At 54.9% G+C, this 26,398-nt stretch overlaps 1 protein-coding gene across 7 annotated transcripts; it reads left to right on the forward strand.

Moving 5' to 3' along the window:
- The first annotated feature begins 11,881 nt into the window (after positions 1–11,881).
- ASPHD2 (aspartate beta-hydroxylase domain containing 2) lies at positions 11,882–26,306 on the forward strand. 7 transcript variants are annotated; one of them, XM_065568924.1, is made up of 6 exons: positions 11,920–12,021; positions 14,952–15,017; positions 15,953–16,538; positions 16,876–18,013; positions 22,115–22,228; positions 24,528–26,306. In XM_065568924.1, exons 4-6 carry the CDS (start codon positions 17,128–17,130, stop codon positions 24,635–24,637), a joined length of 1,110 nt encoding a protein of 369 aa, XP_065424996.1. In that variant the 5' UTR covers positions 11,920–12,021; positions 14,952–15,017; positions 15,953–16,538; positions 16,876–17,127; the 3' UTR covers positions 24,638–26,306. The 7 variants fall into 7 exon arrangements, with proteins under 7 accessions (XP_065424994.1, XP_065424999.1, XP_065424996.1 ...); XM_065568923.1 differs by having other exon boundaries at positions 15,953–16,097; XM_065568928.1 differs by having other exon boundaries at positions 15,953–16,097; positions 24,630–26,306.
- The last annotated feature ends 92 nt before the right edge of the window (positions 26,307–26,398 follow it).

Consider the following 26,398-nt stretch of genomic DNA (forward strand, 5'->3'; position numbering starts at 1 on the left):
GGTGTCTCAACTGCAGAGGCTTTTCCTCTTCCCCACCAGTAAAGCAGCCTGGCTCGAAGGCCTCCAGGCAGCCAGAACAAGGCAGCGAGCTCTCCATTACACCTCAGCGTCACCTTGGCTTGCCAGAGCCCCGGCCTGGCCCCGACCGCTCCTCAGCAGGTTTAGCTGGGAGCTTTCTCCCGAGAATGATCTGTTGGGGCAACAGCTGCCCAGGGCGGAATTCCAGGGATCGCTCTGACTCCCAAATCCGGCCGGAGGCACTGAGGTGACACAAGCCGCTGCTCTCTGGTGCACAGCTCGGACAGTGCCTGCTGCCCACGGCGTCTCTCACCCACGTGCTGCAGAAGGGCCTTTCCCCCTATTTTGGAGTGGCTCTAAAATTCCTCCGGGTAAAGTCACTGCCTGCGATTCCCATCCTGCCCCTATGCAGCCAAGCGAGCAGCTCTCCCACTGCTCCTGCTCAGTCTCCAGCCCCTTGCGGCAGTGCTGCAGCTGGGAAGGGCGGGGGTTGCTGTTATTTCTCCCTCTGCACAAAGTGCCCCAACGTATCAAATGTTGGGCGAGAGAGAACCAGTCTCAGAAACTCAAGCCACTGTTCCGAGTGCAGAGTGGGGCACTCGCCTGTCTACCTCTCTGCAGAGCCCTTAGACGTGGCGCACATGGAGTTATGGGTGGGCAATGTGTAGCATCAGCAGAGCCGCATCGCTGGCTTGCTGCCCCCAGAGCTGGCTCCCCCTGCCCTGAGCTGCCCCAGACTCTGTGGAGTTGATGACATGGTCCATGTGTGGGCAGGAAGGGCAGATGTTCCTGCAGCAAGCTGGGTGCAGGCTGAGCAGGTGCTGGAGGTCTGACATCTGACTGCCCATGGCTGGGTCGTGCGGGGAGTGGCTGCCCCACTTCCAGGCGGGAGAGCTGCCTGCCAGCGCTGCAGTGCAGAGAGCACACAGCCAGTGCTCCCCGGCCATGTGATCGGTTTGTCAGGCAGCTCACGTTGCCTGCTGGCTTGAGCTGCCACATTAGAGCCTGTGGAGCCACTTTCTGCTGTGAGTGACTGTGACTCAGATGGAAATCTATTGACCTTATCATTGGTACAAATGAGCCCAGCCGGGCGGAGGCTGTGTGGCCATAAGGGGGTGGGAGCCGACACACCAGCTCCTGCAGCCACCTCTGCACGGCTCTGCAGCCCTTGGGGGAGTCGGAGGGATTGAGATCCGCTCACCCCGGGGCCATACGCTGCTCCTGCCTGATGAGCTGTGGCTAGTCGAATTGTCCCCTAGCCCCCATAGTCCGCTGGGTGCTGCACAGGGTCCCATGGGGGGGAGGGATAGCTCAGTGGTTTGAGCGTTGGCCTGCTAAACCCAGGGTTGTGAGTTCAATCCTTGAAGGGGCCACTTGGGGATCTGGGGCAAAATCAGTACTTGGTCCTGCTAGTGAAGGCAGGGGGCTGGACTCGATGACCTTTCAAGGTCCCTTCCAGTTCTAGGAGATGGGATATCTCCAATATCAATCAATCAATGAACTGAGAACCTGGATCTAACCCGGGAGTGCTACACCTCGCAGTGCCCCACACCGCAGGGAGCTCACTGCTCACCCCATTAGTCCTCAGCCAGCTCTCAGGTTCTCCCCTTTTCACTCAAAGCATTGCTGGCTCTTTCTTGCTCAGATTCCTGCCTTTACCTTCTAGCTAACTGCTTTCCTGCCGCTCTTCATGTTGGCTCACGCCCTGGGCCCTGGCCGTACGAAGTGGCTGGATACTCCCCAGCACCCGGGGGCGTCTGTGCCAAGCAAGCTCGCAGGCGTGGGCTCCTTGCATTGTGTGTGCTGCAAGCCAGGAAGATGGGGGAGGGATCTGTGTGCAGGGCCCAGCAGTGAGTGTAGCTGAGTAGGTGGGATTCTTACATCAGTGGGGCCTAAGGAATCACAGCCTTGTCTGGGCCGTTCTTCCCAGCCCGCGAGAGGGGCTGACACCAAGTCAGAGCTGCCTGGCAGGAGCTTTATTTATTTGGATTTACATACAGCATCAAAGCAGTACTGGCCAAATGAGTCCATTTATAATTACTCATAATCCTCTTCCAGCGTTTACAACCCTCCGAGTTGTTGGGTATTTAGTGCTAATCTGCAAAGGGGCAGCATATTGCTCTGTCACTCGCCAACCTGGTATGAGGCACATTCTTCTGCTCACCCAGCCCCTCAGCTCTAATGTGCTGACCAATCAGCTGCAGGAGTCCATCTGTGTCCGTGCATCTCAGTCCTGACCCACAGCCCCCACTGCCATGCCAGAGACGGGCTCCCACACACAGCTGTGATGATGCAGCTCATTCCCCAGGCAGGGCCATCCCTGCTATTCCAGTCCTGGGGCTCCCCCACCCACAGCTCTGCTGATGCGTCACCATCCTGATACACAGTCCCCACTAGTCCAGTCAGGAGCCTCCCACACAGAGCTCTGCTGATGCATCTCACTCCCAACTCGCACGCTCTGCAAACCTCCCCCTATTCCAGCTCTGGGCTTCCACACACGATTCTGCCAATGCACCTCAATCCCAACCCACAGCCCCCCTGCTATTCCAGTCTTGGATGCCCACACCTCTGCTGCTGCCCCTCAGTCCTGACCCCCCAGCAATCTCCTGAGCTGGGAACGGATACTTACACATAACACAATCTGCACGTTTTATCTGGAATTTACAAAATGATAGCGTTCTAGGGAAAACCTATTTCCTCCTCGCCCTGCTCTGATGATGGTGCTGGAAGGATGTAGCATCATTAGCTACCAATTCTGCAACCTGCCCTTTGCTCTTCTTCCATGCAGCAGTGCCAAGGTCCATAGCTGAGTCCCCAGGGCCCTGTGGACACCTGGGGTGGATGGCCCCAAAGTCTATGACGGTGACATTCCCATGAGGCATGAAGGCCACTTGGGAAGATGCAACAGAGGGTCCTGTGGCACCTTTGAGACTAACAGAAGTACTGGGAGCATAAGCTTTCGTGGGTAAGAACCTCACTTCTTCAGATGCAAGCTACCAATCTGAAGAAGTGAGGTTCTTACCCACGAAAGCTTATGCTCCCAGTACTTCTGTTAGTCTCAAAGGTGCCACAGGACCCTCTGTTGCGTTTTACAGATTCAGACTAACACGGCTACCCCTCTGATACTTGGGAAGATGAGGCTGAGTGGTGCTTTGACGAGATTTATTTATATGCTGTAGCTACAAAGCAGCATAAATTGGCTCAGACTCATCAGGTCGCGTCCATTGTTTGTCTCTGTCCCCATGTGGCCTTATCACCGCTACCCAGCCCACCTCTCCTCTTGTTTTTTAAGACTACTTCTTGTGTCTTGGCTTAAATAAGACCGTAAGGTCTTCAGGCTCAGTGTCTTCCCATGTATCTATACCAGTAGTACTCAACCCACGGGCCACTTGCGGCCCAATCAGCACACAGCGGTGGCCCATGTGACATCCTCAGGGCCATAAAGGCAGTATATCTAAAGTGTGGATGCTGCCCACATAACACACAGAGAGCTGCATCTGCAGCCCACAATGATAAAGAGCTTGAGAACCTTGATCTATAGAGAACCCAGCGGGGTCCTGATCCAGCTTGGAGCCCCATGAACGCTACTTGAACACAAATAATGAGCCGATCTAGATCTGACTAGCAGACTGGACAATGAATTCTACAATTCTGTACCCCACCAGCCTAGACTAGACTGTACAAGCAGGGGCGGCTCTATGTATTTTGCCGCCCCAAGCACGGCAGTCAGGCGGCTTTTGGTGGCGCACCTGCGGGAGGTCTGCTGGTCATGCCGATTCGGCGGCATGCCTGTGGGAGGTCCCCTGGTCCCGCGCCTTCGGCGTACCCACCGTCCAATTGCCGCTGAAGCCCGCGGGACCGGCGGACCTCCCGCAGGCACGCCGCCAAAGGCAGCCTGACTGCCGCCCCCACACCGACCAGCAGGCCGCCCCCAGCAGCTTGCCGCCCCAGGCACACGCTTGGTGCGCTGGTGCCTGGAGCCACCCCTGTGTACAAGACAACCTGGGAGAGGGAAGAGGTGGTAAAACACCAGATGCCGCTGGAAAAGTCTGCATGCAGTTCAGAAGCTCTGGTATTTTTTTGCCTGCTAGCACTAATTCAGAAATGCCCCTGGTGCTCCGTCAATTACCTTCTGAGATGGCACCTCAGAGAATGGCTGGGCCCTGACAATGTGACCTAGGAAATTCAGGAGTTAGTGACTTTTAAACTGTAAACTGAAAACCACCGTCCATGGCTGGGGCAAGGAGTCTGACACCTTCGAGGTTAGCAACCACCTCCAGAAGCCTGCGAGCAGCATGGGGCCTTGCAGAACGCTCTCTGGGATGGCAGGTGACACACAGGTGCTGGGAGGGGAAAGGGCCTGATGCTATTGCCGCTGACTCATAAGGTGAGTCAGGCAGAGGAAAGGAGTTTTGTGGATGTTGGAAAAGTCTGAGAGCAAAACGGGCCTGTTTGCGAAATACCAGCAGAGCTCCAGGTGGGATCTGGAGCTGCCTATGTGACGGGAGGAGGCAGTGTCACTTCACCTGCACACCCTGATGAAGTGCAGCACAGAACCAGGACCCCAGCTCAGGGACAGCACAATCCACAGTCACTCTGGGCCAAGCCCAGACAGGTCCCCAACCGAGTGCAAAGGATGGGATGTTCCAAGCAGAAAGCCTTGGGACACAGTAATGCCTGCTCTGCAACACCCAGTGAGACACTTTACCCACCCACCAGGTGCCAGTGCCAGCAGGCTGCCGGAGGATTTCAGTGCACTTTCTATCTAACCAGTCATTCAGGCTGGGAGAGCCAGGATATCTTTAGCGTGCCTAGCATATAAACAAGCAATCCCAGTCTGAAAGAGGTTAGGCAACCTGTCCGATTGACACAGGGAGTCAGCGAATAGAACCCAGGCGTCCTGGACCATGGGCCTGTGCTCTAACCACTAGACCCCACTTCCCCTCCCATCGGCATGAAGAGGGGAAAGTGTGGTTCTGTGACCGCCCTGCGTTTGTCACGCCACAAAGGCCAGGCTGAGACAGCCACATGCCGGCTCATGCTGACTGGCACAGGAATGGGGTGGGCAGGGGCCTACACAACTCTGCCACATGCTGCCCGGCACAGCTTTGCTGGTGTCCACGGTGACAAGATAAGCCTCTTTCTGAGGGAAAGCTTTGGGGCCTGATTTCCCGAAGTGCTAGTGGCAGGCGGGAGGCGAGCTCCTTGGGGGAGCTGGCCCAGTCTGGCCTCTTTCACTGCTACAGAAGAGAAGGGGCTAGGTTATTGACCGAGAGACAGGCCCCATCTTTGGTCCTTCTCTCAACCCTTGCCCACCCAGGGAAGAACAGGCAGAGGACCTTGAAACACAGAGCACTCCAGGCTTTGGTCACAGCCAAGGGGCAACACCAGAGGGGCACAAAACAGAGGCAAGTGCTGGCAGTGAAACTGCCAAGCAGGAGCGCCGCCAGCTTTTCTGCCGCCCCGAAATGCCGCCCCCCACAGAGGCGGTGGAAGGTCCCGCCACCAAAATACCGCCGTGGTTGCCGCCCCCCAAATTGTAGTGCCCTAGGCAACCGCCTAGGTCGCCTAATGGGTTGCGCCAGCCCTGCTGCCAAGCGAACCTGAGGCTGCCTGCATCCCAACGTGCCGCCCACACACGAGTCTAATACAATAATCCTGCATGCTGGAGCTGTGCATTTCAAGTAGGCTGTAATGTGAAATAAGATGATAGCCTCATTTCACAGCTGTCAGACTAATGTGCTGGAGGGGGAAATGACACTGATGCTCAAACATGGAACGCTCCCTGGGGAGGCAAATTAGGGTTATTTTTACTCACAGATTGGGGTGGAGGGGAATAAGGAAAAAAAAAATATCCATGTTCTCACTTCTCCTGGGTGACGTGAAACAGGAGCTAATCTCCTGCCTTCTGCTTTGTGCCATGGCTTAGCCTTTCTTCTGACACCAGCAAAAACGGGGATTGGCCTCTGGATTCTCCTTCTCTATCACACTTCACCTGAAGTGGAGAATCTCAGAGCATTTATCTGCCAGCAATCTTGTAGGCAATGGGGCTCTGTGCTGGGTCCAGGAGCAGCGACTGCATGACTACAGGAGTCCCCCACAGGCCTGGTGGTGATGGGAGATCTCCTGGGACCTCGTGTCCCCCCAAAGGGTTGTGTTGCATTGGTACAGAGGTCACGGTAAGCTACGTAAGGTCTCAGCTATATCTGCCCTGCATACCTCTGGCAACTGATAACTAACTGCTTATAACCCCCGGAATTCAGTTGCACCAGGCTGGACCCAGCTGCTCTACCTAGAGCAAGTGGTGCCCGTCCTCCTCTGCCTGGGGTTTCCGCAGAGAAAGCAGAACCTGGCATAGAAGCAGCAAGATGCTGGCCCACAGAGACACCCCGAGAGCCACCAGGCGGAAACCCTTTGTGGGGAGCTGAGGGAAACAGAAGGAGTAAAGAGACGCGACTGGCAGGTGGCTGGTTTTGTCAGCCATGTCAGCAAAGGCCGTGGCTTAGGAGGACACCTTCCCTGTTTACTGCAGAGAGGCATTCAGCAGATGCTACCCCGTACAATTCCTTTGCTTTAACCAGCTCCCCCTTAGCCGGGGCTGAGGGCAGTTCATTGTCTCCTGCATGTCGGACACCTTGTGGCTTTACCCCTTCTTAATTTTTGGCAGCTGTTTGCCTCCTGACCAAAAACCAGATCCTGCCATGCAAGAGACTGGGTGTCCTGGATAGACTGCCTGGGGCTTGGGCAGCTCTGCAGATACAGCAGTGGCTGTCGCTGTCTTTAGCAGGTGTACTTTGAAAACCCCACTTGCTGTAATGAGTATGAGACAAGCATGGGGCACCCACCACTCCACCAGGAGATCAGTCAATGGAATAATCTTCCACATGCTCACAAAGCTTTTCCTGATAGACTGCCTAAAGGCCCCCCCTTTCTTAAATTCATCCAGTTATTCCTAATTACTCTCCCCCAATGCACTGCCATAGTCAGCAATCCCACTACCCCCACCGTGGTGAAATTAAATGATATGATGGAGATATCCTATCTCCTAGACCTGGAAGGGACCTTGAAAGGTCATTGAGTCCAGCCCCCTGCCTTCACTAGCAGGACCAAGTACTGATTTTGCCCCAGATCCCTAAGTAGCCCCTTCAAGGATTGAACTCACAACCCTGGGTTTAGTAGGCCAATGCTCAAACCACTGAGCTATCCCTCCCCAACTTGGTGTAACTTGGACTGTCAGTTGCTTTGCCTAGGCATCATCCAGCCAAGTGACATGTATTCAGCTTTTCCAGTCATTCCCTCGCAACACAGCCCCTGGAGCGTTTCTGTCACTCTTCTGCAAGCACCCTCTCGTCTGTCAGTACCTTGGTGCCCAGAACCGAATGCACGGCCTCATTACAGCTCAGGGGCTGACACTGGAGCATTTAATTCTTTCCCCCTTCTGCCCAGCATCCCCAAATAGAAATAAAAGTACAAACGCGTAGATCCAAAGTAATCCGCACACCTCAAGCACAGGGGAGATGCTGCAACCAGCCCTGTGACTGCCAGCCCCTATGAGTGGGCACCTCCCCCCCATTCCTCCCAGATCAGTTCACTCCCCAGCAAGCATTGCTCAGGTGGTACTCAGTGGGCAGGGCTAGCTCCATTTCTAACTAAAAGAAGGAAGTCTCGGGGAGCTGAGCCCAGCCACCCTCCCACCGCTACATTCTGCCTGCAGGAATTGGATTTTCTTTCCAAGGCCCCTCCCCACTGGAGCCTGAATGGCTGGCAGGGCTGCTCAGGCTAACCAAGTGCACCTGAGTGATCTAGCAGCCATGAGTTACTAACTGAACTCAGCTGCCAGCCACTTCAGCAGGGCAGGGGCCAGTACTGCTCCCAGCCACTGAGGGAGGCCGTGACTCACCCTGGCGTTAGGCCTGTTTTTCCAAGGTACTGCTGTGAGCACCTGTGGCTCCCGCTGACTTTAGCAGGAGTTATGGGTGCTCGGCACCGCTGAAGAGCAGGTCCAAGGGGTCTCAAGTTGGGTTCCCCAAAACAGAGGCTCCAAACCCTGGGGCTACTTTTCAGACAGTGGCTGCAGATGTGTCTCATAGGGAGAACTTGTTCCCCCATAGTTCCCGGGCAGCTTAATGAATAACAGCCACCAGCAAACAGGGCCTAAAACAGCGGCAGGTGGGGGCGAGGTGCACTACGGCAGTGACTGCACAAGAGATGGGGCTGAGGAGGGTTTAACTCCTGGCTACGTCATGGTAAACTCCTTTGAAAGAAAGAGGGGAGTGTGTGGTAACAATCCATGCAAACAACAGTCTCCTAAGTACTAATACATCACACCCAGGAAGCTGAGATGAGAACCTAGCTCTAAAAACCACATGCTGCTACCCCTCTAGCTACAGTAAAGCTCCTTTATAGGTGCTAGTAGCAAGTTCCTTATCCTCTCTGGCTGGTCCACTGGAGGGCACCATCACCCAGCCTCAGAGTCCCTGCATTAGCTTGTTGCAAGATTAAATAAGATCTTCCCCAACCCTGTCTCCTTTGGCAGCCCCAGCATGTGTGAGTCATTCTGCCACGGAGCAAGGCTGTAGATTGCATTGCTAGTGGAAATGTCACAAGTGTTCTTCAGGGTGCTATGTAACTTTCATCCAAGTGACTCACTGAGAGAGGGTGCCCCAGAATTCGATCTGCTCTGATTTATGAATATTGTCTGCTGTGCTGGCTATTGGGATGTTTATTGTATGAGCACAATGGTTTAGTTTAATGGGGGCTGTAAGGAAAAACAAACAGGAAGGACAAAGAAAGGCCACTTCTCCACAAACTCTTAAGGGTTGTTAAGCAACAATGCCCAGACCCTTAGCTGTGTGATGATTTTACTTCCTCCCTAGCCAACCTGCAAAACTAATTTTTCCAGAAGGGCCAAAGCCTGGGAACGGTCAAGATGAAAAGGACTAGGGCAGTTTAAGAAGGAACATGAGAGGAAGAGAGGATAGCTGTTCCAGGGGAGTTGTTTGGGAGAACCAGAGTAGGTCACAGGCACCTGCTGGCACATCTGAAGAAGCTAGGTTATGTCGGGGGAAGGTAGACCATTACGTACGATAGACCTGCGTATAGGCTGTTTGTTGTTTTAAAATCCTTTTTTCTCTAGTGCTTTGGTCCTACTGCTAAACTATGCAGTGCTTTTGATGTAAGGCAATTGTCTAGTGACCATAAACACCACTGGTCCCAGCCACCCAAGAACTGCAGGTGCCAGAATGCTGTGGGAGGGCTGGGTAAGCATGGTGGATACACAGGGTGCTGTACTCCAGGGCCTGGTCTAAGGGTGGGAGAAGGCCGGAATTCCAGCCCAGGAGAGGTGAAGGCCCCAGGCTTGACACCTGAGGGAGTGCACTCAGAGACCAGAGACGGGCAGAGGTGCAGCTAGCCCTGTAACTGGGACAGATGGGACAGAGGGGGGTTGGCACGTCTGGGGAAAACTCAACTAGAAAAGTACCAGGATTGTCCATTCATGCTTCAGGCAACACCTTGTCTTTCACCTTTTTCCTACCTCATGTTACCCAACTGCCAGAGCGGGGTCAGCTCCTGTATGGACTGGCTTGGTTGGTCCCATGTTGAAGCACCAGATTCTGATAGGTACTTGGGATTGGAATCATACCCTTTAGGAGCCTATTGGGAGCTAGAATTTCCTATAAGTGAAGGACTCAGAAGTCAAAATATTTCTATATTGTCAGTGAATGCATAACATCCCCCACCCACCATGCATCGTCCATAGAGTTTGAACTCAGGCTTTTCAGCACAGACCTCTGTCACCTGAGAAGTGAGATAAAGGAGGAAGCACATTAGCTACCAGGAACATAAAAATTGCCAGAATGGATCAGCCCTATCGTCCATCTATTCCTGTATCTTGTCTCCAACAGTGACTGGCATGAAGTGCTTTAGAGGAAGGAGCCAGGAACCCCGCAGTAGATACATGTGGGATTATTTACTCACTAGGAAGTCCCCTTCTAGCCCCTAATAATTAGAGATAGGCTTACTCCCTAAAGCAGGATTTATAATTTAGAATTAACTGTTACAATATGGAATATTCTTGATAGCCTCCAGTCCCTCTTTGAATCTAGCAAAATTCTTGACCTTGACTATGTCCTGTGGCAGAGAGTTCCACAGTGGAATCACACACTGAGTGAAAGTATTTCCTTTCATCGGTTTTGAATTTGCTGCCTTTTCGTTCAATTGAACATCCCCTGCCAGCTCTTACATGCTAGGTGGGGCAGGCACTAGAAAGACCTCCCCAGTGCATTACATATGCAGGGCAAGTGGACTCCCAGGCTGGGCCCTACTACTCTCAGGAACATCAAATGCTGCCCATGATGTGGTGAGACCAAGAGCCCAGTAACCGCTGTGGCCATCTGGCTCCCAGCGCCCGTCGCTCAGGTCCCCTTATGCAGTCAGCTGCGGAAGAATTCATTCCGACAAGCCGTTGCTGCGACCTGTTCCTGTCCATTTCCAGCCTGGGGCTCAGGCCATGATTGATACAGGACATGGCTGTTGTTCACTGTTCTGCCCAGACCTGCCAAGCCACATGCCAGGTCCTGCTGGATCTTCATACCCACAGCTTTGTGTTGGGGATTCCCACAGCGACTCCTCCCTGGATGCTGTGGTGCTCCCCTCCCATGGCTCCCTGCAGCCCCAGAGGGGACAGCGCCTTGCAGCCAGGGGATGGGCTGGAGCCAGGCTGGGGTTTTATCCCTGAGGGAAGGGGACCCACTCGCTGTAAAAGCTATTGTGGGGGCCCCCCTACATGGGGCCGGGCTCCTGCTCTCCTGGGGGACTCGCTGTCATGGGCAAGGAGAGTCACAGGGGGAGCCCAGCAGCTTGGCCTGTCCTACAGGGGCTGTCCCATGGGAGGGTCGGAGAATAGGAAAATGTGGCTGATCTCTACCCCGAAGGTGACTGCGGGGGATGCAAACCGAGCTCTGCCCCCAGGGAGGGGATGGGGGGGGGGGCAGCTCTGCTCCCAGGGGGTGGGATGGAGGGAATGGGGATGCTGAGCTCTGCTGGGGGGCAGGGGCAATGGGGTGGCCGAGCTCTGTCCCTGGGGGAGCTGGGGGCAATGGGGAGGCCTGGGGGGCTAAGCTCTGCCCCTGGGGGGACAAGGGCAATTGGGGGCCAAGCTCTGTCCCGGGGGGGGATAGAGACAATGGGGGGGCAATCTCTGTCCCGAGGGGGGGATAGAGACAATGGGGGGCCAATCTCTGCCCCGGGGGGGGATAGGGACAATGGGGGGGGACAAGCTCTGTGCCGGGGGGGGGATAGGGACAATGGGGGGGCAATCTCTGTCCGGGGGGGGGGATAGAGACAATGGGGGGCCAATCTCTGCCCCGGGGGGGGATATGAACAATGGGGGGGAACAAGCTCTGTCCCGGGGGGGGGGGGAGATAGGGACAATGGGGGGGGCAATCTCTGTCCCGGGGGGGGGGGAGATAGAGACAATGGGGGGCAAGCTCTGTCTCGGGGGGGGGGGCAGGGGCAATTGGGGGCCAAGCTCTGTCGGGGGGGGGTGATAGGGACAATGGGGGGGGCTCTGTCCCGAGGGGGATAGGGACAATGGGGACAAGCTCTGTCCTGGGGGGGGTGTGATAGGGACAATGGGGGGAAAGCTCTGTCCCGGGGGGGGGGTCAGGAGCAATTGGGGGCCAAGTCTGTCGGGCGGGGATAGGGACAATGGGGGGCTCTGTCCCGGGGGAGGTGATAGGAACAATGGGGCGGCTGGGGGCAATGGGGGGCCGAGCTCCGCCCGGGCCGGGTCACAGCGGCTGCCCCGAGGGCGCTGCCCGGAGCCGGAGCCGGAGCCGAGGCGGGCCCGGGGCGGGGCTGAGGCGGCGGCGCTGCCGGCCCCGCCCGCTCGGGCTGCCGGGAGTTGTGGTCCGCGCTGCCGGCGGAGCGGGCTCGGGCTGGAGCCGGGGGCCGGAGCGAGCCGAGCCGCAGCCCCCGCCCGGGAGAGGCCGCGGGCGGCAGGTTGGTGGCGGGCGGCGCGGGGAGCCCGGGGGGCGGCCGGGGAGCCGGGCCCGGCCCCGCTGCGGAGCGGAGCGGAGCCCGCCGAGCCGAGCCGAGCCGCGCCTCACTCCCGGGCCGGTCGGGCAGGCGGCGGCGCCCTCGCGGGGCGCCCAGATGTGGGGCTCGGGCAGCGCCCCCCGGTCACCCCCGCCCGGAGCCCGGCTGGAGGGGGGCTGCCCCCGGCACTGTGTCTAGGGCAGGGGGCGCGGGCTGGAGGGGGGCCCTGTCCCCAACACTGTCCAGGGCAGGGGGTGCTGGCTGGAGGGGGGGCTGCACCCCAATTCCCCCCGGCACTGTGTCTAGGGCAGGGGGCGCAGGCTGGAGGGGGGGCTGCACCCCAATTCCCCCCGGCACAGTGTCTAGGGCAGGGGGCGCGGGCTGGAGGGGGGCCCTGTCCCCAACTCTGTGTCTAGGGCAGGGGGCGCGGGCTGGAGGGGGAGCTGCCCCCGGCACAGTGTCTAGGGCAGGGGGCGCGGGCTGGAGGGGCGGGCTGTGCCCCAGGTCCCCCCGGCACAGTGTCTAGGGCAGGGGGCGCGGGCTGGAGGGGGAGCTGCGCCCCAAGTCCCCCCGGCACTGTGTCTAGGGCAGGGGGCGTGGGCTGGAGGGGGGCCCTGTCCCCAACTCTGTGTCTAGGGCAGGGGGTACTGGCTGGAGGAAGATGGCCATGCCCCCTGGGGTCCCCGGCCTAGGGCAGGGGCACTGGCTGGAAGGGGGTGCTTGTGCCCCCAGGGTCTCCGGCATGGTGCCTAGGGCAGGGAGCTCGGGCACTCAGGCGGCTCTGAAGCAGGGGGTCAGGACTGCCAAGGGATACCCAGCAGTGCCAAGGGGTGGCTCGTCCTGTCCGGGCGTTAACCTAGGGGTGCCAGTGCCCTGCCTGAGGCAGGGGGAGAAGTGGGGAGCTGGGGCTGCCGATACCATAGGTGCTGCCCTGGTTGTTTTTACCTCCTTACCCCTTGTGCCTCAAGTGAGAGACGCAGGCAAATGGGGCAGCAGGTTGGCCGACAACTGCCACAGAGCAAAGGAGAAGGCTGTGCCTCACACCCAGGCTGTGGTTTCAGATTCCCACGGGGAAGGAAGGCTGCAATGTCTGCTAACAGGGTGCCAGGGGCAGGGTCGTGACCCGCCTTGTGGCAAGCAGCCACACGCACGCAGGTGGCTGCTGTAACCCTGCATTGTACCGGAGCATCTTCATGCCTGGGGCTGGGGGTGACGCTAGTGAATCCGTGTCATGCATTCCTCCCTCAGAGCTGTGGGTGCCTGCGACTAGCAGCTCACAAGACAGGTGTCAATCTGCTTTTCTGCAGTAGATGCAGGATGTTAACGGGGCCTTAATATAGGTCCTGCAGATGTAAATCAGAGGAAAACCCAGAAGAGAGTTCCTTTGCGCTGCTGTTCTTGAGGCTGGAGAGCTGTGAATGTGGCTGCCGTCAGCATATGTCTTGCTGAGGCCTATCATCCCATGCTTGGCTGGGCACTTCATGACACCAGCACAATAGAGACGTTTTGAAAAACAACCCTGGTGTTTCCAGCACTGTGGTAACAGACAGCCTTCCCTGCCTCACCCCAACACTTGTTTATGGTGAGGAGGTTCCCTCCTCGCAGTGAGAACAGAAGATTCCTCGAATGCGGGGCCTGGGACAGCATAGCAAATGACAACAAAATGCTCTTTGCTCCATGGCGATCAGATCCAGAACCCACCAAGGTTGAGACCATGCTTGGGGCAAAGGCCGCTCTGTTTGAAAACTGCCTATCGCTCCAGTAAGAAGCCTTTAGTTTAACTTTCTGCAGCCTCTAATCCTGCCTTGATTCGTTATGTAACATCGTTGCTGTCGTAGACAGCAAAGCTACATTTTACGGGTGCAGCTTCCATGTAATTTTAAATTGATTGTCTCTATTTTGAACTGATTCTGCAGTTTATTATTAACTGATGCTGAAGCTTCTGGATCCCAGGCCACCAGGTGCCTTTAATTAATAGACTGAGACTCAGTATTAAGGTAAAGAACTTGCAGTTTCATTGGATGCATCCAGCCAAGCTGACTAAACCCTTGCAAATAGACCTGCCCCTTAGGCAGTGGTTCCTGTGTGGTCACCCCGCTTCAGTGGTCCCAAATCCTGTTCTGAAGTGGAAAGGGGGTTCTCCTGGCCTGCCAGTGGCACACATGCTTCTGAAGGCATTTCCGGCTGAGCAGGAACCTCTATTGGGGGTGTGGCTGAAGAGTTATCCTGGAGGGGCAGGGCTAGAGGTGACTTTTCTCTGTGGTGAGAGCGATGCCCATGGGTTCCGGTTTGGGTGGTGTCTGCACAGGGGTAGTGCATTGTGATAGCTGGAGCAGGCACTTGTACCAGTCCAGGGAGAGGTGTGTTTTTAATTCTATTGACCTTCCCCAGTTGATCAGACTGTGACAGTTAGTGGGCATGGGTGGGGATATGCTGCCAGTGGCACAAGGGTGCCAGGTGATCACCCTGTAGCAGTCAGATGGACACCTCCTCCCTTTGCCTCCTTTGGGATATTAACTTTATCAACCCATTTGTTAAGGGAAAGCTTTGCAGTCACCTTTAACCAGCAACTTCTGCAGATGTCACCTTGAAACATAACAAAAATGCTTTCAGTACAAATCCCTCCTCTGCCAAGTGCACCTGCTCACCACACACCCCAGGCAGCCCCTGAACAGGAGTTACTGAATAGGAGTTACATTTTTGAAAACATCCACATATTTGAAAACCCCAGTTGTGCTTTTGCCTTCATTACCCCCCTCCCCTTCCTGCTCCAAGATTCCCAGGGAGAGAATTCAGAGCAAACCAATGCGATAGTCTGAGAAGCTCTCTCCTGTTAAAGGGAACACTTACACTCAGATCCACTTTGTAAATTCCCCATTCCATTTTTCTATCAGGTGCTTTCAAAAGACCCTTGACAAAAGTGCAGGAACAGAGCAGCCATCTGGACTGGAACTTTGTAGGTATTGACCTTTAAAAACATTGGTTCTTTGTTGGTTTGCCAAAATAATTCTCAGCTGCCCCTCTCCCTCGGTCTGATAGTATGAAGGGGCATAGCCTTCCATGGATGCACCTAGGCACCTTTTCAGCTTCCATTTACTGAACAGGGGCTGCAGCCCCACAGGATGTTCAAAGGGCAGGGAACTGTGATTTGCTTTATAGGTGATCGGCCCCCTAAGCCAGTAACTGTGTGTTATGGTGGAGAGAGTTACTGAGTGGAAAAGCACCTTTTGCTTGGCGGAATGGTTGGACTTTGGGGGCAGTCTGGCACAGTGGGCCCTAGATTTGCCCTAACCCCAAAGTGCAGAGAACCCCAGGCCAGGATTATGTATATTGTGGCAACTCCCAGAGGCCCCAGTCAAGATCACTACCCCACAGTGTGGGGTGTTATGTAAAATATTGTGTATAAGACGACAGGCCCTGCCACAAAGAGCCTACAGTCTAATTAAAGACAATGCAACAAGTGAGTAACAGATAGAGGAAATGGGGAAGGAAGAAGGGGAGTAAGAATAGATGGCGGCAGAGGCGTGCTATGGGCGCACACAGCAGGATGGCTTCAGAGAAATTAAATGAAATTGAGATTTTTAAAATTATAAGATATAAACAAAATCGATCTCAAGTCTGATTACCAAGCAGGTGGGAATGAGGTTCCTATGACCCAGTTCTGATAGAACAAGAGCTGGTGTGAAGCCTTGCTCAGGGTGCACAGCAAACCCGACACCTCGTTGGGACTTAGATAAGTTTGGTTAATTAGATGAAAAGAAAAAAAAAGAAAAAAAACCTCCACCCCTCTCACACACCCACACTCATCAATTTATTCTTCTGCCCTTTCTGGTGTCCCCTGGTCACAGCAGTGCCCAGCTCTGTCAGAGAGTGACTGTTCCTATGACATTTCTAGCCCACTCAAAGCAGGCAGTATTGGGATCCTGTGAAAGAGCCTCGTGACTTCTGCAGATTACAGCTTTGGATACTTCCTGAAGAGCATAGATGTCAGGAGCCTTGTCTGAACAGACCCTCTGATCCTTGAGGAGCTCACCTGTCTGGTAACTTCAATCCCACTGCTTTGCTATGCAGAGCCAAGGAGCGTGGTATGCTCCAGGGCGTCCCTCTCCCTGCCGCCCTACAGGGGGCACTCATTTCCACTTTGTGTGTCTAAAACGAGAAAAGCTGGCGTTCCACCAACATGGATTCTGTTGTTAGTAACCACCTGAGCGGTGTCATCTGTTCTCAGTGGAAAGCGCTCTATTCCCTAAAAGGAGAGTCATTTCAGAGCATTTAGATCAAGGTTTAATCTGTGATGTGGTACAAGATACATCTGTTAAAAGAACATTCCCAGCTTCTCTCCTGGCTATGCATCAACCAGATTTTAGAAGTGATGCTGTAGCAGGCAGGAGGAACGGATCAGGGGAAGCAGCACTGGCGACAGCGCTCGAGGAGAGAATGGAAGAATGTGCACCAGTAGCAAGGGACAGAGGCTTGGCTGGGTAATCACTTGATGCTCCCCCAACCGGGTTCCCATCCTGTTTGATATTCATGGAATAAAATGTGGGAGGGATGGAGGAAACCCAGCACAAGACAATGTCCATCATCTGGTTAAGATACTTGGCAGGGTTAGGTAGGGGCCTCATTTCCTGTTCTATCTTTATTGGTCCAAATACTTTCACTTAAATGACCCCCCCCACCCCTTTGTTTAGTTCCTGCAGCTTGCGGAATGGGATCCGGATCTCCTCAGAACAGCAAGCAGATGCTGAATCTGACACACGGTGAGTAATTCCAGACTGAAAAAGCCCTAATGCCCATCTGGGTTCTTGTTTTTTTCAGACCCTGCCTGTCTGCGCTGCGTTTGAGAACGAATAACCTCAGAACGTTGGCAGGGATGCCACAGCTGATGCTTCACTAACGATAACAGCACCGTAGAACTTCCTGATACTGAGGCACAGGCCTCGTCAAACATGTAGATGTGAACACTAACAACCTGCCCCTCACTAATGCAGTGCTTACAGGTGTCCAGGGAACAGGTACAACTATGCTTCTCCATGGCAAGCCCTTCCCTCCGTGCCCCTACTAACCTGCATGGTGTGGGTGCCTTTAAGAACCACGAGGACTGATCACCTGGCCCTTTTATACACCTCTAAGAACAGCTTCACAAAAATGTCTTTGGAGTGGCTGACGGACTGGAGCTGGTCACTGGATGGACTCCGGGACTTTATAGCTACAGGGATCCAGTCCTTCCGGGACTGTGACACCACTGCACTCACTGCTGTCGCTTGCCTCTTGGTCCTGTTTGTTTGGTACTGTTACCACGTTGGCAGGGAGCAGCCCCGCACGTATGTCACTGTGAATTCCCTCATGCAGAGCGCCGATGCCAATGGCTTACAGAATGGGTACGCGTACTGCCACTCCCCCGAGTGTGTGCGCTGCGCAAGAAACGATGGGCTTAACCAGAAACTCTATCACAATCTGCAGGAATACGCCAAGCGCTACTCCTGGTCTGGCATGGGCAGGATTCACAAGGGCATCCGAGAGCAAGGGCGTTACCTGAACAGCCGACCATCCATCCAGAAGCCAGAAGTCTTCTTCTTACCAGACTTACCAACAATGCCCTATTTCTCACGGGACGCTCAAAAACATGACGTGGAGTTACTGGAACGCAACTTCCAGACCATCCTGTGTGAATTCGAGACCCTCTACAAAGCTTTCTCAAACTGCAGCCTCCCGCAAGGATGGAAAATGAACAGCACGCCCAGCGGGGAGTGGTTCACCTTTTACCTGGTGAACCAGGGCACGTGCGTTCCCAAGAACTGCAGGAAATGCCCACGGACGTATCGCTTACTTGGGAGCCTCCGCACCTGCATTGGCAACAATGTCTTTGGGAATGCGTGCATCTCTGTGCTGACCCCTGGCACGGTCATTGGGGAGCACTATGGGCCAACCAACATCCGCATACGATGCCATTTAGGTATGTATCCAGCAGAAGCAGAGAAGAGCTACAGGTATTTTTCTTCCTTCTTTGTTGCTAAAACTGATGTTAGTTCTTCTAAGGCTGTGGAACTTAGTGAAGAGTCTGCTGTATTTTCAAGGTACTGAGTTCAAATCCTGACAGGTTTAGTTTGTTGTCATCAAAGTTTAAGGAGGATTTAGAGACCATCCTATGAAGGGTAAAAAAATTATACAGGGATTAGATTTGTATAATAATAAGGATTACCCTAAACTAGGATAGTCACAGAGGGGTCATGATCGCAGCGTAAAGGGAAAGGAGGGAATAATTCAGTCTCGGAAGATGCTGCTCAAGGCACAGTGGCCCAGAGCTAAGGAAGGAAACGTAAGCTCAGATTTTGGGAAACTGGAGTCAGAGAAACTGGGCAATAAAGAAGTGACTCTCTGGGTGAGGAAGCGTCACTGCAAACACTCCCAAACCAGTGAGATTAACTGTTAGGATGGATGGAAGGGTCCTGCACGAGGCGCCTCTCTCTTTACTAGCTCTGAGCCTGCTCTCAGATTGCACACGATACCCAAAGCCACCGAGGAGCCAGACATTGGTATTTGTGTCTCCAGGAGCTGATCCTGGTGTTTTGCTAGGGTTTTTATTAGCACAATAGGAACGTTATGTAGGCCAGAGCTCCCACTGGGTGCCGCACCTTCCCTTCGAAATGCAGGAAGGGCTCCAGCCGCCCCACTCTGCCAAGAACTCTCCATGGCCTCTAGCTCAGCAACCAGGGGGATTTCTCCTCCTCTCCCCCACCACGTTTCTCTTCAGCCCTTTTAAAAGGGTATGGATAGACAACGCTTAGCTTGACTGCAGGCAGGGGGTGGGGACGACATGCTCACTGCCTGGGAGGCGCTGAAGTGATGGGGCCTTTCTGGGCTGCCCCAGACACTCCAGCTACTTCCACCTGAACCACGAGGGAACGCTGAACTGGCAGGGAAACTGGCAAACCATCGCTTACATACCACCACCCCCGGGCCATGTGCACGAGAACAGGATCTTAGTTGCTTCAGAGCCTGTGCCCCTCCTCCTGCAGCTTCATCATCTGGAGTGGGGCTGCTGTTAGTGACTCAGGTTTGCTGCTGTGAGACGACTGTCGCGCAGAAGGGTCTGCCTCCAAGCAGCAGCCTCAGCGGGGGCAGCTCTAACGGAAGCTGCAGGAGCCTGTTTTTGTGCACATCAGCCATCCCTTTGAAAAGCAAAGGGAGGAGAGGCCCAGACAGCATCTGGCCTCTGCAGATTTGTCTCCGAGCAGAGCCCAGTACTTACAGCTCAAGGAGCTAAAAGCCTGGATTGCTGACAGTCCTTGGGAGAGCCTGGCTGGGAAAGTGTCTCTGCTGCGCACAGCCAGGATTCTGGAACATAGAAAGCAATAATGTTTGTGGTGGGGGAAGAATCTGCTTGTGGCCCTGCTGGCACACCCCACACGACTGGTCCGCCACCTCTGCCAGGCGCGCACACACTGGCACTTGCTTGTTGTTTTTAAGCTAGAGGCAAGCTTCGAAGCAGCTCTCTAGCCCCAGAGCTTCACCAGGTCAGCTAGAGCCATGCTCCCCTTCCCTAGGCTAGCTGGGGAGCTGGCCGGGAGAGGAGGAACAAGTAGAGCTCCCCATCTCCTCTCCTCTGGAAGGGACAGGCCGAGGCACCTAGGAGCGGGATGGAAGGAGCAATGCAACTATTAGACACCACCTGCCAAGGCTCCCACATGCTCAGCCTTGCTGGCTGTTTATCCCCTCCCATAAAGTCAGGGTCACAGCGAGGGGCCCGGCTATTGGCAATACAGAACCTACCTTTGTCAGGCCTCGCCCCTGGACTCCAGGCCTCATTGTGCCCCCAGGGCGGGAGCCACGTGCCCAGCACTGCCTTGGGCTGGCCTCCAGGCTTCTGAACTTCAGCTCATCTGACTTGTGCACAAGCCAAGGGCCATTTGCAGTGTAAGCCGGTCTGCCCAGAGCCACTCAGGGAAGGGGAGTAGCCCAGCAGGGAATGGGCTAGCTCTGACACCAGGAAACAATGAGCAGAGCAGCACAGCCTGGGTTGTGGGCTCGCTAGCGTCTCCCCTCCAGGTGGAGCTGAACAGTGGGGAAGATTGCGCCGGTAGGGCTGGGCCGTTCTACCCCTTCCCTTTGGCATTTCCCAGACTCCCACTCCACGTGCTCGGAGGTCTGGTGACAGGGCACCCCGGAGTGCTCTTTCCCTGCTTTAGTGCGAGGGTCCCAGCTCCCCAGCGGAGAGCAGAGACTTGTGTGTGTTTAAAGCCCCCTAGGAGACCCTACCTTGCTCTTGTTCATTGGTCAGCTTGCTGCAGCTCCCCGGTGTGCCCTGCCCCGGAGTAGCTAAACCTCTGTTTAGAGTGAGCTTGTTGGACCATCTCTAGGCTCAGGTTCCCCGGCTCCCGTCCCCGGATGCCCAATGCCATGAGCGGTGCTTTCTCCAGGCTTCAAGCCCTGAGGGGGTCGGCTAGACATTGCTAAGCCAGAGCCCAACGCTCTTCCTCATGCCCATCTTCCAGAACGGAGCTTCTGCAGCTCAGGACAGCGTGTGTGGAGGGAACCAGGTTTTGTTTTGCAGTCTCTGAAACGTACATCAAAGAAACATAAACAAGCCTGACTCTCCCGGGCGGCTGGGAGCCCCTGCTGGGCCCACGTGTTTTTGGCACCAAAGTCAGTCTCCTGCTGTGGGTGTTCTGAATGCCTGGGGCTCCGAGCAGCAGCGGAACATATGCCATATGTTACCATTCGAGACTCAGGAGTGCATGGATCCCTGTGTCTCCCCCCAGTTATACAGTCTCTTGGCCCCATTGTAGCAGCGTGATCCCCATGCTGTAATGAGGGACGTTACTTTCACAAACCAGAAGGTATCCTCAAGGAGTCAGCTGCTTGCTGGGGGTCCTTGGTGTATTAATAGCTCAATAAAAGTACAATGTTCTCAATGGCATTGGTCAGTCCATAATAGCCGGTTTAGCTGGGGCTGCCAGGATTTCTACCCATCTAGGTATATGTAAGGCCACTGTCACCACAGTATCTGAGCACCTGGCAATCATGACTGGATGTTGTCCTCATGGCACCCCTGGGAGGTGGGGCACTGCTAGCCCCATGGTACAGAAGGGATCCAAGCCACCAGGCAGATTAAATGACTCGGCCAAGGGCACGCAGGGAGTCTGTGGTTGAGCCAGGAACTGAATCCAGGTCTCTCGAGAGCCCCAGTCCAGCGCCCTCCCCATCAGACCAGGGCAGAACATCTCTGCTTCCCTCAGACTTCAGATCCAAAGCCAGAGACATGCCTCAGGATTCCTGGGCCTTTGCTTTGGGCACCTTGCGCCTCCAGGCTCCCCCAAAGAAAGGAGTCTGTGGTATCGCGCTCGTTCATGGCAGGCATTGAATACAACCAGCCTTCAGTTACCACACAGGGTTGTATGGCGGTCAGGCACTGGCTTGAGGGGCGCCCTTGCTGAGCTGGGTGTGGGTGCAGGCCAGGACCGAAGTGCATTGGCTGAGCTGGAGGCCCACACGGGCACTGAGCACCTGCCCGAGTTCCAAGCACTGCAGATGGAGTGCAGCATTTCTGTCAATCTGAATTCTGGCTCAGCGCCAGCCCTGCTAAGAGCCATACACGTTTGGGACACAGACGGAAGCGGTGCCTTACTCTCCAGCCCTCACTGCAGTACAAGCCACATCACCATTCACCACCCACATGCAGCTCACTGCTTGCATTTCATTCCTGGGGTGAGAGTCAGTTCCCCCATTAAAAACATCACAAGCTCTCCTGAAACGTGGTTCGCTAACATGGCCATTAACCGCCAGGGCAGGATGCCCTGGGCGGCTGCTTGTGGCTACGTACTGCACCTCGCAGCTCTGGCTTCAGGCTGGTGAAGCTCAGCATGATGGGAAAGTGATGCAATAGGGGGTTGGAGATGCAAGCTCCCGGGCTTGGCCCCGTATTGCCACCTCTCAGCCCACGGCTCAGACAAAGGGTTCACCTGGGCCCTAAAGAAAAGGGAGGGTTTAGCCACCTAGACACAGCTCCCCTGACCCACATCTGTCCTCTTCTCTCTCCTGTGTTTCGTACCTGAAGGTCTGAAGACTCCCAGCAACTGCGAGCTGGTGGTGGGTGGCGAGCCCCAGTGCTGGGCTGAAGGCCGATGCCTCCTGTTTGACGATTCCTTTCTGCACACTGCATTTCACGAAGGCAAGTACAGCATGCCCAGCTCCTGCCAGGCTCACTGCTTCTAGACGCCCCTGCCGCCTCACCTCACTCAGCTATCGGCAGCCTTTAAAACAGGTTTACATTCAGGCTCCTCCAACCCAGTAAGGGAGGGATAAGCTGGGGCAGGTACAGCAGCCCCTCCTCCAAGGCCTGGAAAGGGTTGGATCAATGGTTTGGCTTTCCCTTGGTCTCCCTGCACTCCTAGCACTCAAAACCCTGAGAAAAGGCAGGAGGTTGGTCCCAGCCAATAACCAGAAGGGACTAGGAATCTCAATGAGGCCTCTTCCTTCCAGATTCTGCACCCAGCCCCCTCCTGCACAGAGGTGTTAGGTATTTATCCAACCCAAGCCTTTTAGGGCTTGCACATCACTAACCCCCAGCTGCTCCTGGAGAGGGGCGGCACACACAGCTTCCGAAGAGCCCGGGGCCCACTCCACCTCGGCAGTCGGCTGCTTGGCCTGACTTGTGTTTGTGACTTTATTTCAGCCTTGCAAAATTGTCACAAGCATTTGCCAGCCCAGGCCTGAGACCTCCTTGTCTGCCTTTCCCATGGTGACAGGGAGCATGAAAACCTGCTCCGCAGGTGGGCAGACGTTTTGCAAAGCTGCTATAATAGAAATGCAAAGGGCAGCTGTGTCCTGATTCCCCACTTCCCCAGAGCAAGGTTCCTTGCCTGGGAGCCACCCAGGGCCACACAAGCCGCTTTTATGGCAAGTAACAGACAGCATCACTGACAAGTCAAGATGTGGCAAACGGTGCGAAGCGTTTGATATGCTTTGTGCCAGGTAGTCTCTTTGCCTCAATACAGGGAGGGAAGCTCAGACTCTACCCACTACCTCCCCCCCAGCCTCAGTGAACGCTCTTCCCCACCCCGTTATCCAGATCGTCTGCCATTTCCCAAGTACTCACGCTTGGTAGCAGGAAGCACAGTTTCCTTGTGGGTCTGGTCTGACTCCTGCTTCAGGCACAGGTGCTCCTGCTGAATCCATCTCCTCTTCCTTGGGTCAGGTGTCCTCTGACTCTGGGCTGGTGCAGCAGGAAATATGGCTGGGTCTGCTGCTGCAGCTCTCTTTCCCTTGCTCAGGCCTGGTGTGTGCTCTCATGCTGCTCACGGCCCCAGGGGAAGGGATGGGAGCCCTGTACCTGTTTTATGTCCCTTTCCCTTCACTTGGGTAGAGCTGCTTCTCATTACTGGTTCACTTATGGGAGCTCTGCTGAATGAACCTGTATGAGTGGGTGATGGCATAGGAGCAGCTGTCATGCTGGTTTACACAGGGAGTACTTTGGGGAAAGCGGGTGCTGCTCCCCACATAAACTCTCCTGCAGCAATGGGAAAACAGCCCATTCCCAGAGACCTGGGGGATTGCCAAGGGCAGATTAGCACTCTGAGGTTCCCAGGGCATTGCTCAGTTTATGGGACAAACGCACGAGTCTTGGCATTTGCATGCTAAGCAGCACCAGGTGCACTCGGTATTTGGCTGGGAAACCTCCAAGGACATTTGCTGTGGTGCTGGTGACTCAGTAGGGGGCACCTCTCCCACCCACTCAGTACTGAACCAGTTCCACCACCTGGGGCGGGAGGGGGCACTGTGCTGCTGGCAGGGCTCTGTTTCAGAGGAGAGCCTGGCCAATGGTCAGTAAATAACTCCTGTCCCTTTGGGTTGGACAGCTAACCAGTGGGGCACAGACCTTGAGCCTCAGGGGAATAGACCCCCTCCTCCCCCCACTGTTCTGGCCATCATCTAGAGGGTCATTACATGCTGCCTCATTCAAATGCCTTATGCAGTTCCATGGACAGGCGGAGTTTCACATCCTGTTCCCAATGGTTCTGTGGCACCGCTGGGCATTGTACACGTGGCTGAACGTACCCACCCCTGCGGAGTGGAGGAAGGGGGGCCGTTGTACAACCATCAGCTTGAAGCTCTTGGGCTCCCTCTGGCTGAAAGACCCTCTCAAAGGTCTGGGGTGGCAGATGGGGCTAGGGGCCCCTGTGGTACAGACTGGTGGGGCGGGGCAGAGCCCTCTCTGTTGCACCATGAGTGTTATTGCACTGCTTGCCAGGCGGGCTCCAGGCTAGTTTCTGTCCCAGGGCAGGGCAGGGCAGCGTGCTGACCCCCTTCGTCAGAAGAACAGAGCCCCGCTGCCTGCCCGCTCGCTGTTCTGAGCACGAGAAGGGAGAGGTGTGCATGGGGGTTCCTGAAGCCAGCACAGTGCAGCACTGTGGCCTGAGCGCCAGGACCCCTGCTCGTGCCTCATGGCTGGGCTCTTGTGTTCTGTGTAGGTCCCCCCGAAGAGGGCCCTCGTGTGATCTTTATGGTGGATTTGTGGCACCCGAATGTTGCAGCTGCCGAGCGCCAAGCCCTTGATTTTATCTTTGCTCCAGGACGATGATCGTGCTTCTTTGCCATAGTGGGTTCGAGGGCAGGTGGCTGGCCTGCCGGGGCTTTGCCTCATGCAGCCCCGCTCCGGTTCCATCTCCACCCGTGGGAGCCTGCCTCACTGGAAACCTTTCTCCTAGCACATACAGTGTTGGGTTTTCCCCGCTCCGGGGTTACTGTAAATGGAAGCTTCCAACTTGCATTAACTTACAGTCTCTTTCTTTCCATCATTGCTTCAGGGATTTCTTTCTGCCATGAGAGTGCATTATCTTCACTCTGTGATTTCGATGCGGTACCACTGTAGTATGTGTTATGTTGCTACTGTGTTTGCAGTGTTCAGAATTAGAGTAACAAAATCGAGGGTGTTTGTTTGAATGTAATAATGTAACATTTCTTGTGGTCAGCTAAGTGCTGTGCTCAGCCTGTCTTTGTCACTGTTTACAGTCACCGGGTGGACAACTCGGCCAGCCAGATGGAAATGGCCAAGGAGCATGGTGGTCTCCCTGCTCCTTTGTGCAGAGCGCGTTCAGACCCATTGCAAACCCGAAGCTGAAGAGGGTGATGGTGCTTTGCAAACACACGCTCTGTGCTAGCACATGGCCTGGGGGCTGTGGGGCCAGAGGCTTTTAAAAACATTTTCCTCCAGGGTGCGAATAGCACGGCAGGTGGCTGCCTAGGGCTGGGATGACGGCTCCAGTGCATTCGAGAAGAAGGTGTCTGGCCCTGAGCCTGCTGCCACAAGCCCTTGCTTGGTCAGATTGGCTGGGAACACACAAAACAGCCTTTCTGGTGCTTTCAGCTGAGCTGAAAGGGACCAAGGGCCTCAGCCCCAGGCAGCGGAGTAACTTAGACGCTGCCCGGGAGAGTCACACAGAAAACCTGAACCTTAAGTTTGACCAAAGGTTTTTGTTAATTGGCCTAAACCCCTCCTAGAGCTGTTCCCTTACGCTTTCAGCACCCCAGGCTGGGATAGACACACCAGCTGGTGGGGCAAAGGGAGGAGTTGTATGAAAGTAGCAAGTAACCGCATGAGTTGCCCAAGCCCCAGAGGAAGTTGGTCTGTGTCTGGTTCTCAGTCTCCTCTCCCAGTGCACGGAATGGTAGAGCGTCAAACTGCCCTCCGCAGGGGGTATTTAATAACTTCTAGTTCTAGAGCAGAAGGGAAATCGCCTTCTGCCTACCCGTAAGAGTCGTGTCCACCAGCTCAACTATGTGTTTTTCTTGGAGAGTATCTAATTGTCTGTGTGTCTCAGTACAGAGCTAATGTCAGGTGTATAATGTGTAACACAGCATGTCATGTATACAGCCAAATGTACTTACTGTTCTGACTGGAAAGCAAATGTGATAACGGGTAACTGCTGGAGGAGGAAAATGAATCCGCAAGGATCCCTGGATTACTCACTACTGAATGATGTACAAGGGAAAGTATACACCTGAGTTCAAATGAGTTTTCTACACAGATTTTTCAGTGATTAAATTGCAAGATAAGGTAGAAGTTTCAAATACATGAAGTATTTTTACACAAATATCTTCTTAAAAGAATACGTGACGTGCATGATTTCTACGCACATTGAATACTTTGTGATAGAATTACAAAGGAAGCAGGCTGACTCGGTAACTGTGTTACAGTTTGGTACCAGTACATAAGGAAGACTATCAATAAACAATTGTGCTGAAAAATCGAACGGGCTGTGTGTGCGTGTGGGGGGTGGGGATTTCCTCCACTTGCCACTGAGATGGCTGGTTAGCAGCGAAAACCTGGTGCTGGCAAGTG

Source organism: Chrysemys picta, chromosome 15 (genome assembly GCF_011386835.1).
Source record: "Chrysemys picta bellii isolate R12L10 chromosome 15, ASM1138683v2, whole genome shotgun sequence".
In the NCBI taxonomy this organism is placed as follows: Eukaryota; Metazoa; Chordata; order Testudines; family Emydidae; genus Chrysemys; species Chrysemys picta.